At 37.0% G+C, this 19,715-nt stretch overlaps 2 protein-coding genes across 5 annotated transcripts in view; both read right to left on the bottom strand.

Moving 5' to 3' along the window:
• LOC105178312 (general transcription factor 3C polypeptide 3) overlaps positions 1–10,339 on the bottom strand; it is a 12,724-nt gene extending 2,385 nt beyond the window's left edge. Inside the window, exons 1-14 of one of the 4 annotated variants that reach the window (XM_011101776.2) lie at positions 10,027–10,339; positions 9,322–9,718; positions 9,064–9,166; positions 8,723–8,830; positions 7,874–8,055; positions 6,555–6,750; positions 5,221–5,478; positions 3,292–3,438; positions 3,085–3,163; positions 2,788–2,901; positions 2,546–2,715; positions 1,367–1,485; positions 697–820; positions 512–580 (exon numbers count right to left, since the gene is read on the bottom strand). In XM_011101776.2, the coding sequence (XP_011100078.1) occupies positions 512–580; positions 697–820; positions 1,367–1,485; positions 2,546–2,715; positions 2,788–2,901; positions 3,085–3,163; positions 3,292–3,438; positions 5,221–5,478; positions 6,555–6,750; positions 7,874–8,055; positions 8,723–8,830; positions 9,064–9,166; positions 9,322–9,692 (2,040 nt within the window). In that variant the 5' untranslated portion in view covers positions 9,693–9,718; positions 10,027–10,339. Of the gene's footprint in view, positions 1–511; positions 581–696; positions 821–1,366; positions 1,486–2,545; positions 2,716–2,787; positions 2,902–3,084; positions 3,164–3,291; positions 3,439–5,220; positions 5,479–6,554; positions 6,751–7,873; positions 8,056–8,722; positions 8,831–9,063; positions 9,167–9,321; positions 9,719–10,026 lie in introns of those variants that run through there. The other 3 variants (XM_011101785.2, XM_011101792.2, XM_011101797.2) reach the window with 3 other exon arrangements.
• Positions 15,384–19,185, bottom strand: LOC105178304 (cinnamoyl-CoA reductase 1-like). Its single transcript, XM_011101764.2, has 6 exons — positions 18,898–19,185; positions 17,824–17,993; positions 17,544–17,732; positions 17,290–17,452; positions 16,245–16,434; positions 15,384–15,610 (listed from the first exon to the last, which is right to left on the bottom strand). Exons 1-6 carry the CDS (start codon positions 19,037–19,039, stop codon positions 15,478–15,480), a joined length of 987 nt encoding a protein of 328 aa, XP_011100066.1. The 5' UTR covers positions 19,040–19,185; the 3' UTR covers positions 15,384–15,477.

Raw genomic sequence — 19,715 nt, 5'->3', positions numbered from 1 at the left:
CCAACAAAAATAAAAATTCATTTTATCTGCAAATTGTTTGGCGGAATACCATTTGGCTTCTATGTCGTTGAGTTGTAAGGAAAAATAAGTGGCAAACTTCTATACCTTGTGATGACGCAGACCTTCTTGATTGCATCATGGATTGATTTGTTCCTTTCTCTTTTTTTGGTTGTTTATTTATCATATGACAGAACATAATTAATATCACTAGCAGGCCAATGAGCAAACTTCTAGCTGAGAGTTCAACTGGGTCACCAGGAAATAGGAATAAATAACTTCGAATCCAGTGTCTTGTTCTCTCGACTTGAATTAAATTAGTATACAAATCATGGGGAAAAGTCCATGATTGTCTAATCCGCATTGGATTCTCTTCTTCAGCCAATATTTCTGTAAGTTTTTACACGTGATTTCTAATCTTACTGTTAAAAGGGAAATAATACCACACAGACACACATGCACGGACAGCAAACAACACAAGAGAGAACAGTGGGCATGCAATCCAGTAACTCACATCTACTATCATGTCATGATTTCCCTCTTCTTTTAGAAGATCCGGCAAAGGAGGCTCGCGGAAGACTTGCTGCATGAGTTATTATGTCAGCATAAAAGTGGAAAACAGGATGATCCAGTCAAATCCTGTGCCCAGCACAATAAGAATTTTTCACTTAAATGCAGATCATAATTTTTATTCCTTACTGGAGATTCATCATCTGAATCATCACTCTTCCAATCAATTCCAGCAGCCAGTGCTGCCGCTCTTTTTGCTTCCCTCACTGCAGCCTTCTTCTGGAGCAACCTCTTTGCTCTGGAAGCTTTAGACCTGTTCCACGAGATGGAAGGTGAAGTCATGCAACAAACCAACTTATTCTGTTCAGAACTCAATATGGCATTTTCACACACCGAATTTCCGGTACCAAATTCTAGGCTCAATTTGGTTTGGTTTTACCAAATGAATGCCCAAAGTATCTATAATCATTAAAGTACGTACAAGAACAACATATATTTGTACTATAAAATTAAACTCCTCAATGAAAATTAAAAAGATTTACTCCATACTAGATAGGTAACTTTATTACTCGAATATGCACAATACTTACTACAAGGCGTAGTGTAATCCACCCATATCATTTAGATACGAAAATGAGCATAGAGATATGTATACATTACACCATGTGCATATCTCGAAGATGGATTCAATTCTAGCCAAATCTAAAATCTTTAATTAGATTTCTTAAGTGGATATATTCCCACCCAAACAAATAAAAGCTTAATTGAATTGGATGAGAAAAGTCATTTGCCAAAGTATCACCTATTCAAGATTTCAGAAATCTGAATGTCAAAAGTGGGCAGTACATAAAGTACTCACAGATCAGCAGATGAAGCGACAGGCCTAAATCCATGAAATACATTGTCAGTTTGATGATCGTCCAGCACTTTCACCCTTTCTGAAAGAACACCTCTAGACAGCCGTTTACGGGCTTTAACCTGGATTGACGAGTAGAAGATTTGAAAAGTCAGAGCAGACATTGAAATAATGAACATTGTTACAAAAGTTGCTAAAGTGTATAAACTAAGGTGTCACAAATCAACATGAGCTTTGAATTTCGACACCCATATCGATTAACTTTTTATGGATTCTTTTCATTGCACAGCTAGAAAATAAACAAGATGATCAATCTTCATCATCAACATCAGGGGACAAAAATGAGCATATGGAATGACAGAAACTAAAACGATGGTGAAACAGGAAAATTTTTGCTGGATACATGAAACAGAAACAAACGAAACTACAACCAGTTAACACTTGAAGATTCTTCAGGTATTTGTTTCATCCTTCTACAATAAATTGCAGAAACACCTTTTTGACTGCGCTTCTTTCTACTTCTGCAGATCACTCTCCCCTCATTTTCCTAATCAGAAACTCCAGAATCATTCTCTCAACTCATCATCCAAGAGGCCTCCTCTATTTGTACATTGAGTACTGAGACATAAAAATCATCTTGAACTTAATTTTGCTTTAGAGCTGAGACTTTTTTGCAGAATTGGTAACTTTAATACATAAATGGACGTTATATAAGTCAATAGTGGAGATTACTTGGGTTTTGATTTAAAAAAGAAGAAACATCATTTTGGAAAGCAAGATGCGTCATGGCAGAGTTTCTCTTTTTTCAAATAAAAAAGAAGTAAAATAATTTTGGGAACCAAGCTGTGTCATGGCAGAGTTTCAGTGATAGGATATCATGCTTCCCATTGCCAGTACGCCAGAGCAGTATAACCAATTAATGATCAAGGTTGCACATTCTGCAGTATAAACTGAAAGAATTGCTTTCCAAGTTTATCTTATCTTGTACTATTCACACCTTTCATCTCTATGGATAAAAGTTTGTTTCAAGGAAAAGAGGGGGAAAAAAGAAAAGAAGAAACCATCATATTCACCTCAGAAGTTTTCATTCAGGTTACATATTATTCAACAAGTAGATTGGGGAGACATAGGGAATGAAGGGTGGAGAAAGAAAACACAGAAGGGGGAGCGGCATCAAATTACCTTTTGCTGGACTGTCTCGATAAATAATGTCTCATGAATTATGGGAAACAATACATCTGCATAAGCCTCAAATGATCCTTTGGCTTTATAAATTTGGGAAAGCTTTAACTTTATTTTCCCATTACGCCACCATAATTTAGACATATCGGATTCTGTATCAAGAGCTGCCTCTGAGGACAAAATACAGAAAGTTACAAACAGCACAAGGATATGTTCAAGCAATTTAACAAGCACGAGGATACCAGATGCTAGTGGAGGAGATAGCATGGAAATGGCTTCATCATCTCTATCTTCTTCAAGAAGAAGAGACGATAATGTTAACCGAGCATCAACACTGTCATTAAGTTTTTCCACAGCTGCCAAGAAATAAAGATGGTCAGACATATCAGGTGATTATTGTAAAATGAGATAAGAAAGGTTTACAAGATAAAGCACAGAAACAACTCAAGGGAAATAATAAAAGACATCAAAGTCAAACTAAACAACTTTATTCACACTACAATTTCAAGGTAACATACTCTTCCGTATCCTTTATTTACCTTTGTAATAATATTCAATAGCTTGTGCTCTTTTCGTCAGAGAAGCATAACACCTTGCAATTTTCAAGTGTAGATAGCCCTAAAGATAGGTAGAAAATGAATATGAGAAGGTCAATTGCTAGTTGTGTTCTAGTGCTAGAAAAGTATGCTGCTGTGCCCCATTCATTGGAAGAAAATGAAATCAACATACTAATTAAATTTTCTCACATTGTACTTATTTGCATCTTCCTCTAACATCACGTAGTATTTTAATGCGGATTCATACTGCCCAACATTCACCAATGAGTCCGCAACATCAATGACTAAGTCAGGATGATTAGATGCATTCTCTGGTTTTAAAGCATTGAAGTGAGCCTGCGGAAGATAGCAAATAAGTTGAAACCAAAAGCCACAAAAAGTTCCAAAACAGAAAAATTAAAACAAGCTATATGAGGACAAGATATGTAAGGCTTTCATTTAAATGATACATTGATGAACTTCGGATGTATTAAATGTTCCAACTTATTCCAGTAGGTGATAAAGATAACAAACAAACTCAGTCCTCATGCTACTCAAATGAAAAATATTGAACATAAGCTGTTTCAATTGATGCAACGGGTTATGAACATCTAATGCAGAAGTACGTATTCATTAAACAAGTAATATTAATACTAGTTTAAATTGTACAAAAAACAAATAGAAAGAAAACAAAATAATTCTAATCTAGTTGACATCCCAGGCACATGTGGCATATGAACCTGTGGCGTTCTAGAAAACCAGAGAGAGGCAGGAGAGACGAGTATGCAGTTCACAGCATGATTTTAAGAAGGAATTACAACTTTCACTACTCACAAAAACAAAGAGATCTAGCAAAGAAGCAAACAGATAAAAAAACCAAAGAATATGGAGGTTAGCCACATCAATCTAAAACAGTGCTACTTGAGATTAGCAAGAGCATCACCAGATAAGACCGAAGTAAGAAGCTCACTCATAACCTAAAAAATCTATAGATTGGGAGGTGATGTTTCTCCATCATCAAAGGATTTTACTTGATAAAAACATTATTTACTGCCAACCTATAAAATACTGTCAACCAAATATCATTGCAATTGTCTTTGAATCTTCAAATATGTAATATGAGTTATAAAGCAAAACGATACAGAAGTCCTTTTAGCCATAGAAGAAGAGACTCTTTAACAGTGAATATTTGGGTTTTGTTCATGTGAAGAAGGCGTAATACAAGTCTGTAAAGTTCATTTGACATGAGAAGAACCGCAAAAGTACAAGCAGGGATGCCCAGCAGTCCATTTCAACTAGGGATATTCTCAGAACCTATTAGATCACATAAGTTTCCACTATATTAGGTTTATTTTGCATCAACAAAACAAACAAGTATACATCTCCTGTCAGTCAAGACAAGACCAACAAGAAAAAGTGCGGAAATTACTGTACACAGAATCAAAGCCAATAAATCTTTTTCTCATGCATTAAAAGAGAAACTAGCTTATCACTCACAGATTCCAGAAACAAATTGGTACCTCAAGATCGTAAATAAGAAAGCACAACCACTAACTAGTTTAAAAGTCTATTTCTCTCACCTTGGACATGATAAGTTTGATTCCAATATATCAGTTATGGCCACTAGACCTTCAATGGACATGCCTAGTTGAAGAACAAACAAAGACGTTTAGGAATCTAATCTAGTTTTGTAGAGGCTCAATCGTTCAAAGGCATAAATATAACAAGCACCTATATTATTTTTCTCTCTCATATCTGTTCATCCTTTACCGCCAATTTCTTCCTATATTTTACTCTCATCTTCATCTGCATTTGTTTACTGTTTTGTTCACATGGAGGTGTATGAAATTCCACGTAACCGCTAAGACCAAAAAGCAAATATTAAAACAAGTTTAACACATATCCCCAAACGCATATCAAGACACCACAGGTATTGACAACATAAACAGATGCATCTAGAGTTTTGACCAAATCAACTGCTTGAATAGGTACCTCTATGCACATCCAAAGAATCATAGCAACTAACTGAATCTCATTTAAAGAGTCATAGAGAAAAAAATTTCCAGCCTTACTTAAGGATAGTACGAGAAACATGAACCAAGACTTGTTTAGCAATTAGTAATACAGACGTAGACAGACCTCTGCTTTCTCCAGATGTCCAAGATGTACATGACATACTCCAGCTTTTATAGTTAAACACAGCGGAATCTCTTGTCCAGTAGAGTAGACCTGCTGTGCGTGCTCTATATGATCAAGAGCTTTGGCATATGCATTGATTTCCATCAGTATAGAGGCTAAGAGATCAACCACACTTAAATTAGCATCATTTACATGATTCCTGAGATTGTCCTCCAGCATACAGACAGCTCTCTCATGTTGCCCACATTTTCTATAAAGCTACAAACAAAAGTAAGAAACTAAGTTCAACAAAAGCAAGATATATACATATATATACACCGAAATAAAAGATAGATGAGAACACATGACTAGAGAATAAAATCTGCCATCTTCATAGGCATGCTGAATGAGTATGTTGACATTTACTTTCTCTGAATTCATTTCTGACATTTTCACCATGTCAATTGCAAATCAACATTTGGCCATCTATTTTATCTTAGGCATCAGTGAAGGTACTGTGGTTCTTGCATCAAAATCTTACTGAGCAGCATATGCTTTCCAGAGTCATAGAAAAGCATTTTCTATAGTGAATTTGCATGCGTGTTTCACAGTTTTATTGATGCTGTTGGCAACCAAGAAAAGGTAAATAGAATATTCAACGAAGGGAGATAAATAATTGAGACCAAAAGAAGCATCATCCACACTTGTCAATCATCAATCACAATTGCTTTTGGTTCAGGGAGAGCTATACTGATCCTCGATTCCCACTCCAGTCCATTGCCCAATAATAAAGATAAACCACAAATGTAAAAATCCTTCTTAATTAACTCAGCCCTTGTAATTTAACAATATACAGTTGATGATTGCGAAATGTTAATGGATGCTCGACCTGTCATGCTATGGCTACTGAAAGACTGAAATATTAGCAGTGACAGCTGGAGAAAGTCAGTCTCTAAAAGGAAAACCATGCTAACAGTAAGCAACCAATACATGATTAAGGAACATGCGACTTCAGATTGTCCAATGAAAAGTTACTGCAAAGGTCATTCATGTTATGCATGGCAATAAGCGGTGATCATTATGGCCATGTTCATCATGCCACCTCAACTGACAAGCCCCTCTATTCTGCTATCACTAGGACAGATTTAAATGTTTTTGGTTTTTCAAGGGCATGCAAGCAATAAGAAAATATTTAAAAAGAAGTTGAAAATCATAACTCAGCGCCAGCACCAGCAGCAAACTGAAAACTGATGAGCAGGCCTAATGAGAAGTTACTGCAAAGGTCAAATATAGCCTAATGCCTAAGACTCCTTACGAAATTTATGGTCAAAAAAACATTAAGAATAAAAGTTAACCTGTGTAGCTTTACTCAGCACTTCAACATTATCTGGACGGAGACGGGAGATTTGCTCATAAGAATCAGCAGCTTTTTTATACTCTCCGAGCTCAATGTAGAGAGAAGCACGATGAAACCGAAGACCAATATCTTCTGGATCTGCTATTATTGCTTTATTAAGACAGTAGTTTGCCTGCCTTTTGTCCCCTTGCTCTCTGCACAGGATAACACGGGATTCAAAAGTCAATTCAATCTTGCGTCTAACAACCTTTACAGCAGCTAATAGAAAAGGCAAAGCAATACATGAGAAACTAGTAAAGGGGCATATTGCATCAGTTTGATGTTAAAATGAATCTCGGGGATGATAGATTATCCAACATGAATGCATTTGAGGATAGACAGTGAGCTAGCAAATTGTTCAATCAGTAGAACAATAAAGCTCATTTTTATCAGCACTGGGACCCTAGGATGAATTAGAGATACACAGTTGACCTAGAAAATTGTCATCAAAAGTCAGTTCTATCACATTTAACGACCTCAGAAGCAGCTGAAGAAGAAGTGCAAATAATCATGGCCAGCGAAACTAGTAACAGAATCATATTGCATCAATAATCTCGGATATGAGAGATGATCTAACCTAGGATGAAGCAAGGGATAGACAGCTGAGCTAGCAAATTGTTATATGAGTCAGGGGACCCATCTCATTTTATCAACCCTGGAAGCCCTACTTAATCAATACCACACCTAGATCTACTAATCCATTGAGTAGTTATCAACATCTTATGCTAAAGAATGCAAGCCATATCCAATAAGACATCCTGCAAAACTATCAAGCTAAAAAAGTTGATCTTGGATCACAAATCTCTTAGGATTAACAGCCCAAGGCATATAACCCATTCACCATTGTTAACTGTGTATATGGTAAATTTGAGATTCAATCACTTGCACAAGAACTTGATTTGAAGCATGTTGTTAATGGTGAACAGAGAAATTATCGCTTAATGGGGAAATATGATGAGAGATTTTATTAAATAATAGCTATTCAAATCCTGACAAACTAATAGAAAATCAAGTCACCAAATATAAGTATAAGAAGAGAATCCACGCACCTTACCTCAAACACATTCATTAGGACTTCGTTAAATCCGTTGTGGATTCTTGGTTGGATTGAGAACAACCGGACAAACAACAAGGCAATGGTACAAAGGAAGAACAAAATGGGGATATAGAATGAGACAGATGTGAATTGCTTTCAACTAAGCTAAACACAGAGAATGCAAATTTAGTTGATAATACATCTGAAAGAAGGAGAGATCAAACTACATGATGACATCTTACATTGATCGGGTTACTAGAAGTTTCCACAAAGAGGCGTCCTTTGGAGTCAAATGTGCAGCAATCATGTAGAAATTCAAGGCTCTCTTCTCTTCATTCATCGCCGTATAAATTAGTGCAAGTGTATGATATGGATCAGACAGGTTTGGAGCAAGGAGAATTACTTCATTCAACAAACCGATGGCCTGAATCACATATGCAATAAGTAGACACAAAGATCGATGAGTACATTGGAAAGATGCAGGCCATAGTTTCACAGTATGAAGGCAAACGTGCATTAGTTATGAGAATAAAAAGGCAATGTATTTGATGCAGCATGGCATCTGATGTCTCCTACAAAAATACTTTCAAAAAACATGATTGCAATAGATTAGTTACTAATCAATTACAAAAGACAAGCGGAGGAGCAGTCCACCAACACGGAAACAATAATTTTGTATCTTAGAAAAATTACAAGATTAAAACCTGGAGAATCAAGAAGTGGTATGATCAATCCAGAATTTGGTACACAGCAAATTGTACTTCTGTCTCTTTCAATGATCCAAAATCAATTTACTTGATGTAACATAGCCTTGAAAGTACAGAAATCAAGATTCCACATCACAGCGATCTCACTCTTATGATACTGCCCAACAGGGAAATTAATTTTCCATGTCTTAGAAAGCGTGAACAAGTTACAGCATACAATAAAACGTTCCATTCTTTTTACTGGCAGAAGGTACTTGAGGACAAATAACATAAAGAAAGACTTTTAGATTGATAGAAAGATGAGAACTTGGCAAAGAGCAAACATTTCTTGATGAAATCTAAGATGAATATAGTAGAGTACGAGGCATGCGGGCCAATACATACCTCCTCAAACCGACCATGTGCATAATGAAGTGTCGCATCACCAAGTTTTCGAGTCACTTCAGGATTAGCCTTTTTCTTTGATCCCTTTCTCCTCCCTCTTTGCTTGCTCTGATTTTATAACAATCAGCATAAAACATCACACTGTTTAAATGTGTCTTTTTATGGAAATGGTAACAAGAACAAAGCGCAGATAAATACGCAAGGACCAAATATTTGAGAACAGTCTTAAGATAGAAGAAACAGCTGTATAAAACCAAACTCTCCTGTAATCTAGAAGTGGAGCAGAATAGATGACAATATCAGTTTATACACTTATACTAAAAGAGAAAGCAAGTGCATACCTTCCTCGACTTTTTCCTCATCCCATAGTTCATGATCTCCATTATTTCTTCAAAGCTTGCTCCAAGCATCTCCTCCTGCCTTAACTTCTTAGTGGGCAGTTCACTGCAATCCCCATCCAAGGGATAATGTATTAGAAGAAGAAGCATGACTATGTAAGAAAGCCAAATAAGCAAAGAAAACAAGTAGTTGTCCTCCATGGACAGCAAAAATCTAACAATATACTGAATTATAAGCAAATCAGGTGAAGTAAAGCAAACCTCGTACAGGCCTCAAGAGCAGGGCGCTTCTTGGAAGCCAAGACCTCATAATGCTGCTCTATCCGCTCGAATCGCTCGTAAGGCAGCAGCCCAGAGGCATCTTCTTCCTCTGCAAATGATAAAGGGTCCATTTCCCCTTGGAATTGGAATCTATATTCTGCTTCTTCTCCGTCTGTGTCTCCTTCTTCAGAGACCTCACTATTATCTCCATCTTCTTCATGCTTTTCACCCTCTCCCAAATTCAGTTCTGATTCAAGTTCTAATTCCTGAGGATGTTCAACTGCATCAAATTCCACCGTCGCTCCAGGAATTACATAGTTATTACTAGGGTTGGCATCCGGTGTGGGAGTTGCACCCCCATGTTCGCCCATTATTGCTAACGTCACTGACTCACTACCTGCAAATATAGGGACTGGAATTATCACAACACATAAAAAATCAAACTTTCTTGTACTATGCCAGCACTCCTTCGCCCATACAAATCACTTATCTATTTTGTTCTGGCTATGTGATTTTTCTTCTTTTTTTTTTTTATTTCCTTTGGAGAATCCTACCCCAAGAAACATTCTTAAACCCTCTTGGACACATCAAGACATTCCTTCAACCATAGAGATTAAGAATATGCTCTCAACTTTCTCATACTCTCCATAGCCTACATCCTAAGGCTCCACTTCGAGCTCAAAGTGAGTAATGAATAAGACGTACCAGATACAAATTATACAATCTTTACTCACGCAACTGGTGGCAGGACACGACTGGCCAGCAGAAATGCTTGCGGCTGTCGGCTGACAGCTGAAGGAGGCGGCGGGGAAGAGAACCGGAGGGACACAGGCGGCCGACGGCGGGAGACCGGACGCGGGAAGTCTATTTCGGTGAAGAAGGACGAAGTTGTGTGTGGAAAGATTCAAATTATGCGACAAATTTCAATTAATTTTGCAAAAAGTCCTGGATTTTTAATCATTCCTCCATCCAAATTCCTACGATAAGAAACTGGAGAAAGGCTGTTTAATTACGTAAACTTGCAGGCTTTTGGCAAAGATTATTAAAAAGATATAAGTACAGGTAAAATTGCAATTTTCGTCCAGTTTCTTAGGGGCGCTGGTCTGTCCAGTCCAGGTCTTTTTCAAAATAGAATAATAAAACAGTAATTAAAAAAATTGACAATTTTAGGACAAATTATCCTAAATCAGCCGGAATTGTGCATGGGGGAGGCACATAAGCATCTGAATGTTGGGGGAAGCTCACGTGTCCGGTTAAATGGCTTAAGTGTAAAAAAAAAAGGGGCAACATGACATGGCAAAACTGACGTGGAAAATAAGCCACGTCAGCTTGCCCATAGATTAAAATCGCAAGTTTTCTTCTGCAAAAATCATTAACAGCTTATCCCCAATCTTTGCTATGCAAGAACCCTAGTTCGCTCCCAATTTTTGCCACGCAAGAAAAAATTCGCTCCCAAGGCACGATTTAAGGAGAAATTGAGCAAGGAATTGAAGATGAGCAGTGTTTCATCTCTCGTCGATTGCTATTGTGGAAAGAGGCCAGTGCTTCGGACTTCATGAACTGAGATCAACCTTGGAAGGAGATTCCATTCATGTAAAAACTACAATGTAAGTTTGTTTTTCTTTTTTGTTCATCTCCACTTTGCTGAATTTTCTCCTCATTATATTTTTCTTATTTTCTTAACTGATTGTAGATGGGTGGGTGTGGTCTTTTAGATTGGGAGGACCCTCCAATGTGTAGAAGGGCGTGTACAATTATCATAGGTTTATTGCGCAATAAGAATGAAATGGAAGCTGAAATTTTGAAACTAAATTTCAAGCATGGAAGACTTTGGAAACTGGCAGTTGTTTTGTTGGTTATTTGCATAATGTGCATTTGGGTGAGTGTTGGATTGTGTTCGAAGAATCAACAAGAAAAATGTAGGGTGTAGAAGATGAAGAAGATGGTTAGGCTTAGTTCATATTGTACTATGTTTAGCAAGTGTATGAATGTATTGTATTTGGTATTTTTGAAGTACTTGTATCACGAAATCCATATGTAATCATTTGGTTATGTGTAATGGAATTTTCCCATGTTTCAATATATTGTATTTAGTATTTAGTATTTAATCTCATCTTTCAATTAATTGTATTACTGTAACCATTTGGTTATGTGTAATGAAGTTTCTACAAACAGAATTTAAGTAAACTTGGACTATGAACTCATAATTTCTGCAAGTACCTGGACTGTAATCTCATACTTTCTGGCAAAATTTCTGCAAACCAAAACTTCAACAATGCAAACAAAAAAACAGAACACTTAATGACATTGTTTGATCCTCACTTAATGACATTTCACTTCACTTGCACAATGCAAACAATGCAAACAAAAAACAGAACTCATAATTTCTGTAAATCATAATTTCTGCAAAAATTCTTACATTACAATGTGTTTGACTTCATGACATTTCACTTCACTTGCACAACCAAAAAACACTATCCACAAAAACTAATAATCTGACTCCATTCCTACCACCACAAACTATCCACAAAAGCTCATTATCTGACTCTATTCCTACCTGTCTGACACAAAAACTGATCCACAAAAGTAAGTGCACAAAAACTAATCCACTACAAGTGTGAAACAGACTACTTTTGCCCGTGATCCTCAGAACTTTGGGAAGGCTATTAGAGATGTCAACCCACTTTCTCCCATGCTCCTTCACTATTGTCTTGGAAATAGGAGCTGCTGGCCTGCTTGAAAAAGAGGGCATGAAACTGGTACCAGTCATTGGAAGAGGTGCTCTGATGTTGAGTCTCCGTTGCAATGTCACTTGGGGTTGGAAGGATATGTTTGTGTTGGCTATCTGCAATTGTTCGTACATCGTAGGCCCTTGAACACATGGTAGAGTGGGTGTAGGGCCAGGTTCTGTCAGTATTTCTGGCTCCACATCATGCTGCATTGGCTCATGTTGTTCCACAATTGGAGGTAAAATTGGTGGTTGATCGTTTACTCCACTATCTGTAGCAAGCATAGTCACCTAATTGAATAGCATTGTACACACTGTCAACCAATTTGTACAATAGGATTATACACCCATAAAAAGTGAGCATACTTACCCTATTTGGATCTTCATAGACAGAATGTTTCCTCTTCCTTGTAGTGCTTGTGGATTATGCACCTACTTGAAAATAAAAATTAATATACAAAAGAGTACATTAGTTTATATATATACAACAGATTATGTATAGAAATGTAGTATGAATATTGAGGTACCTTTGAAAACAATGTATTCATTTCAGTCTCATCAAACCTAGGTTCTTACATGTCCTTATATAAGGCACATCTCTTTGCATTATGTCCCTCCTCACCACAATCTACACATGCATGTTCTCCTCTCCAAATCCACTGAGAACTGACTCCCATCATAACATGAAATTTGATAGTGTCTATCATTGGCCTTAATAGGGATGCAGTCACCAATTTTATCAATATGTTTCTGCTGCAACTTTTCAATTTTGGGGCACAGAGTTCCTTTCCACTTCTTGGATACTTTTTCCCTGTTTTCTTGCAATATTCGCATTAGATATTCCCTTATCCATTCTGGCATTGTAAGAATTGATACTCCGGGCTTTCTTCCAGTTTCTTTAAAGCTTCTCTCTTGGCTCTATACGCTTGATCTAGACACATGACATCCATTGGCTCTGTACGCTTGATCTGTCTCTCAATGCATTTGCAGCAAGTAGAATTATAGTTGTAACATTTATTCTACGACGAGTAATAATGATTGATCATATAAAAAGAGGATGATACTTAGTTAAGTTAGCATGGAATAAGGGTAGAAGCAATCAAGGTCTATGCTTTAATTACACCAGCAAAGAGATTGTTGATTACAAAATGTAAGGTGATAAGGATTAACAAAATCGGCAGACTCATCTAACTCCCAACTAAGCTCATTAACTGGTTAGATTCATAGTCCTGACACTTGGATATCTTAAAGGAGCTAAGATAGGACATGTCGAAATCCTCCTTGATACCCTTCAAATGCTTCAACTGATCAAGACACTTGCAAAAATTCAAGAAACCATCTTCAGTCAATTGGTTAACCACTGTAGCCTTGATAGCATGGAACTTCATAAAGTCCCTAGCCCCATCTTTCAAGCTCGCTGTAACATAGCCAGATACTCCCAAAGATTGGAGAAAATCATTTGTTCGTTGCTCCCTGCCAGCTAGATAAGACTTATCAGTCTCAGCTTGATACTTTGCATCCAGATTCTTTAAGGCAACTTTTGAATACAATAGCTCTTTTGATAGTTTGTCCATCTCATGATCCAAAGCTGATTTCTCATGCTCTAATTGAGCAAGTTGATCGACTTTTTAGATAATTGTTGTTGCATGTTGGAAAGCTTGTCATTCTAGTACTCATAGTCAAGTTCGGTTTTGCGGTTCTTATCTTCAAGATTTGGGATATACACCTCGATGTCCTCGGTTCATGCCCTAAAAAAAAAAAATAGTCAAGTTACAAAGTGCAACCGATGAAAGATGATAAGCATATGTACCTATTAGAAATTATGAGCCCCCATCTTTTCTAGTCGAGCATGATGTAAGTCAGATAAAGCCACCTTGTCACGAGGTAGCAGAAATGCCTTATACAACTCAAACGAAATTTCACTAGCCTGACTGCTAAAGACTGAATTGTGATCAAACACTTGCCAATCGAGGGCACGCGCATGTTCATTTGCAGGAAGGTTAATGTTCAAGTCTAAAACTTTGGCAATCTTAGCATGAGCCCTCACCATCGACAGCAACAAACCTCCAAATGTTTGGCATCATGCTCTATCAGATCAAACTGTAATTCAGTTTGGGCCTTAATGCCCGTGAAGACAGGTACCTGAGATGCTGAGGGAACCGCCCCTTCATGAGTACCATGAATCGTAGGCTCGACCTAAATTCCTTGGAGCGGATGGTTTCTCCTTGTCAAGCCTTAGATACTCGACCCCCATCTCGTGAGAACGCTCCACACAGAATGCTTTCCTTTTCACATCTGCTCCTAGTCAGCATAAGTTGTTTTCTCTTGTTCAGCAACCCTCTCATTCTTGCCTAATTTTTCAAGTTCGATGTCAGCAACTTTGACTCTTTCCTCTCCTTCCTTTTGGGATTTCTCGACACGACAAGACTTGTCAACTTTATGTTTATTCTTTGATCACTTCCTGGAATTGACCTGAGGGAAAATATTAGCATACAAGGAGGGCCAATGGCGGCATCCTCGATGAGCTCAAAAGAGTGATTGGGAACTTGTGTAATAGGATTGATAGATTGGGGAGTTTGATACTTTGCTCCACCTTTTAATCGGCCCCTTGCTAGGTAGCAGCATGAAGAGGATAAGGGGTCGAAGGAACGGACAACGACTCGGAGGCAAAGGCTATTCCCATAGCGTGGACCTTAACCAATAATTTATACGATGTTTTTTGGCCTGATTGAAGATCATAGTAGCACCAGCGGCTACGTCTGAAAAAGAAACAAATTGTGAGTGCAATCTTTGCCACAAAAAGGAGAGCAAGCAACAAATTTACTTGATGTCCTTAACGATCGAATGCTTGAGAAGGACAAACCCAATAAGACAAGATTTTGTTCTTTCAACAGTTTGCAACACTAAAGCAGTGGTCAGTTAGTACATTATTAATGAAATTTTTGTCCCAGGAGGGAGGGCCTAAACAACAAATGGTTGGCTTATTAAAACTCCATTCACGAAGGACATTCTAAGGGCGAGAAGGGGGAGCCTCAAGGAAGAAGAACTTATTTTTCCACGAACCAATAGAACATAGAAATTTATCTATGAACCTACAATTACAGAGAGTGTTTGTGTAGAAAAAACCAGGATTATATGATCAAGTCGATTACGTAACAATTACCAGAGTCCAAAACTTAGTGAAAGATGACTTTTGTTCAAAATATCGCATGAGGATAACAAAACATAGAATACTTTTCATATAATTATGAACTAATTGAGTAGGGCTTATGCCCAAATGAGTGATCATATTAGCGACAGGCTCTGCTAATGAAAAAAAAAAAGTAGAACAAGATTTAGAATAGGAAATCCAAATGCAGACTATTTTATATAAAAGTTATTGAGGCAATTACAAAGTGGTAGTTAATGAAAAACAACATAGGAAAGTATCATTGTATTAGGCCGGCCTGTCTGTAGCTCTCAACTGAGTCCACAAGAGTTTCTCTCAGTGTCCTACACTTCCAACCAAGCCTTTGCAGTTTCTCTGAACTCATTTCTGCCAAATCACTTCCCTCTTTGTAGCTGCAAATAAGTTTAGTACATGTAAGATACAGAAACCAGGGAAGACATTTAATGAAAAAGGTGAGCATGTTTTGCATCTGCAGTCGTAAATCCAGAAAAAAACAAAAAGAAAAGAAAAAAGAGATCGCACAAAATTATTTAAAACTCAAGTTCGACAAAAAGATAGAGGGCGTAAAAGCAATGACGACAAAAAGAACAAGAAAAATGGATAATTTTGATTTATGATAATAGCAAGCGTGCCATATAAATTGTAAAAGAGGGATGGTTTATAAACCTCAAAACCTCTCCCTCCACAGCGAAGCACCTTATCAAGAATAAACCCGTAACGTTTCAACAGAAACAACAATACCTCATTGATCCCAATCATTCATGAACACCAAAGTTAAAGTGCAGTCACTTTACAAAAAAGTACTGAACCCCTCTTCACTCATACTTCTATTACAAATCTACCCTCCAGCTTTTTATTGTAATCCGTGACGTAAAATCTGATAACAATTATTTTAGAAAATAATGAATTTCTTTATATATATCTAAATCTAGATCAGCATCAGTGTAATTATGCAAAGATATATATATATATATATATATATGTACAAGAAAAAAGAGAAGATAAACTTTGAGGAAAGATGATTACCTCTTGGGATAGTTATAGGTTGGATAGATTTCCTTCAGAATTTGGACCATATCCCGAGTCTTGATGGCGTGAGCTGTGCATATGTATCTACCTTCAGCTTCTGGTTTCTCGTACACTAGTTTTAGCGCTTCTGCTACATCACGTACATCAACTATCTTCCTGACTTTGTTTTCTGCTTCCTCGTATCCTTCTGTGTGGTCAAGTAAGAAAATGCATTATGTTAGAACACAGGATGCATTCTAATTGAAGCCAAAGAAACAGCTAAATAATACAGCACTAAATAAATCGGACAACAGAGGAACAATGATGAGCAATCACATTTTTTTAACATTTTTGTCATTTTCAGACTCATATTAATATAACCTCTATCATATTCATGCTTTAGGGGACAGTGGTTATGATCCAAGTAGATCCATGGCTGAACCATATTGAAAGACCATGTGGTTATTCTGACAAAAGTTCTCAGAAGGATCGATAGAAATGCCATTTTAGTCCCAAAATAATTTTGAACAGGCACAAAAATGCATAGAAGTTGAAGAAGTGGGTTGGAGTTGCTTCTGCTTCTGGAATTCTATCCTTTCTTGACTTAGGCTACATTTGGATGGAATTATTTCAATTTAGAGATAAGATTTCAAATGACTCCATATCCAAAAAATTTGAAATTCATCACAAAATATAATTCTTGAAATCCTTTTAACATGGAATTACCCAGACAAATCCTTAGACAATAAAAAGTAGAAGTTGTGGTTGGAAAAACTAGAAGTAATGTAAAGTTAAGCCAGACGGTGAAAATGACTTCTATATAGTTTTCACAAGCACTCCCGTATTCTAAATAAAATGAACCCGATTGTTGCAGAAATCTGAGCAAATTCAGCTGTCAATTCCATCAAGGAGCAAACTAAAAAGGCCAAAAGTTAAGCAGACAGTAACTACACAAGCTTAAAGTTCACTACATCAGAAGAATATAATTTTGGTATAAGAAAGAATGATAATTACATAGGAAAGCCAAAAAGTTCCAAAATGTACTGCAGGTAGGAGTAAATACCTTTCAACAGCTTAACAAGAACCAAACTGCTAGCATTTGTTGCATGCTGCAGCATAGGTCCAAGGACAAGACTCGGACACACGGTCACAACATCTAGGCTGTTTTTCTTTGCATATTCCCAAGCCTCAGCCTCAGCCACTGTTTTTGAGAAACAATACCAATTCTATACACACAAGATCAGAAAATCAAGCCTATCGGTCGAAAAACATACCAGTGCAGCTAGTTAAAGAAAATTCCTCAAAGGTTATAATTACATTAGTCGTCTTGCAGTATTCGGAGTCTGACCAACATGTCTCGTCCATAACCCGATCCTTGGGCCAGTTAGGGTTCATCATAACCGCAGCTACAGATGATACAATCACAACACGTCTGACTTTCTTCTCTTCAGAGCATGCTTTCAGGACATTAAGAGTACCTCTTAAAGCAGGCTCGACCAGTTCTACCTATAGCAATCCCATGATTCTTGAGTATTACAATACCAAGTTATACAATATTTTTAAGTTAGGAGTTGAAGTAAGCGTTTACGAATCTTGCCTCTGGGTTTGGTACAGAGGTAGGAGGAACCGGGCTGGCGACATGGAACACTCCATCACATCCTTTGACGGCCGCAAGAATGGAGTCGAAATCCATCAAATCTGCCTTAAAGAGTTTCAGCTTTACAGCTGCATTTTCAAGGTTCATCAAATGTGCGTTTTTGGCATCCCCTGTGACATACACGAAGAAATCCATATGAGATTGTTATTGAGATCATGGTACCACCTTTCAAGAAAAAACATGTCCCAAAATCAACCATTACTTTCAATTGTACAATATATAAGATGACAACAAAAATTTCTTACATGCTTGCGTTAAAGTGTTTATCAAGAATAACAACGGTATCAAAAAACAAACACAAAGTTTGATCAAGTAACAAGCTCCATATATATATATACGTATATTTCCCTACTACAAATTTGGACAAGTGATGCAAGAGTTAAGCCAGTCCCAAATGTGTTTTTCATTAACAATAACAAATGTAGAATCAAGCAACCACTTACATGCTAAAATCTATGGCTATAACAGAAGCGCAACTAAGAATCTTTAACAATTCCAAAAAAGACAAAGCGGGTCACATTTTCTACAGCGGCTTGTAGGCCTACAACTCATTCCACCACAAGGGCAACTGTTGACATATAATTAGCAGCATTTCTTTTCAATATAAATAAACAAATATGTTTTCCTGCCCAAACTTGTTGAGATATTTCCTAATTTGATCATCTTTGTAACACTGTTAAGTCGAACCCAACATTCACTGCATAAAGCATTGAATAACATTCAAGTGAAGAATTAAGCACTTGACTGCCAAACCCTGTATTCCGGTCTTGCCTTCTGCACTTGCTCCGGGAGTAGGTGGAGAAATAACAATCACAAACAAGAAAAGACACAGCAAGACCACCACCACCGAGACACTCACATCAGATACAGGAACAAATTCCATAAAATTAACACTAATTGAAAACCATACCCAATGGAAGGAGAATCATCAGTTAAACAATTAGAACTCTTTTCAACTGACTATATTTACTATAAAAATAAGAAATTAAAGAAAAAAAGGAAAAAAATATCTACCAGGATTTCTGACGGTGCCGTGAACGTCGTAGCCTTGAGAAAGAAGAATCTTGATAAGCCATGAAGCTACATACCCTCCGGCGCCTGTTACACAAACTCTGCCATTTTTCTCTCCCATTTTGGCCACAAAATAAAACAACATTGAGCTGATAATTAACAGTGTGGGGTGTATTTATGGCGATACCGCCGACCAGTGTCGGCCCCTCTCGAGAAATGCTATTGTGCGCACACGTCATGCGTGACTTCATTGTGTGGGTTCATACTTCAGTGTCCGACGGACGGTTCTCTAGGTGACTTGACAATGAAAACTATATCATAAAAACCAAATCCTTGGAATGATGTTAAATGCAGAAAGATGCAACAATATTCAACAAGATACACATATTGAGAAATTGATTGGTTCAATCCCATTAATTAAAATTCCGTTTCTAATGTATATATCTAGTTAATAAAATTTTGAAAACTCATTAGAAATGCTAAAGAAAAGTGATAATTACACTCTTTTCATCTCAAATTTAATATTATTACACGTAAAGTCACTGTAATTTATGAAAATACATCTAGCGCTTGTGGGTTTTTGCTTCTATCTAATAAATAAGTTCTCATTATCAAAATTCACTAAAATTAAAAAACAGAATGAAAATTGATATTTATCTTTGATCGGTTTAAAATTGACTTTTTGCAGGTCAAATATTTTTTTTGCGAACTAAACTACCTTGGTGAAGATATACCTCCTCACATGCATTGATGCATGAAGACGTATGAGAGTGATTTGGTCATAAAAAGATTTATTTGACCTATTATAAGTAGTATTAAGT

The sequence above is a fragment of the Sesamum indicum genome, linkage group LG2 (assembly GCF_000512975.1).
Source record: "Sesamum indicum cultivar Zhongzhi No. 13 linkage group LG2, S_indicum_v1.0, whole genome shotgun sequence".
Lineage (NCBI taxonomy): Eukaryota > Viridiplantae > Streptophyta > Magnoliopsida > Lamiales > Pedaliaceae > Sesamum > Sesamum indicum.
Note: the sequence above shows the minus strand (reverse complement) of the source record. Positions and strands in the feature narration are given on the sequence as shown.

Coding starts and splice junctions, on each gene's coding strand:
- LOC105178304 (XM_011101764.2), bottom strand. CDS start 19,039: ATGTTGTTTTATTTTGTGGCCAAAATGGGAGAGAAAAATGGCAGAGTT. Junction 17,994..18,897: donor CGGCACCGTCAGAAATCCTG/GTAGATATTTTT, acceptor TGTATGTCACAG/GGGATGCCAAAAACGCACAT. Junction 15,611..16,244: donor ACCTATAACTATCCCAAGAG/GTAATCATCTTT, acceptor ACTTATTTGCAG/CTACAAAGAGGGAAGTGATT.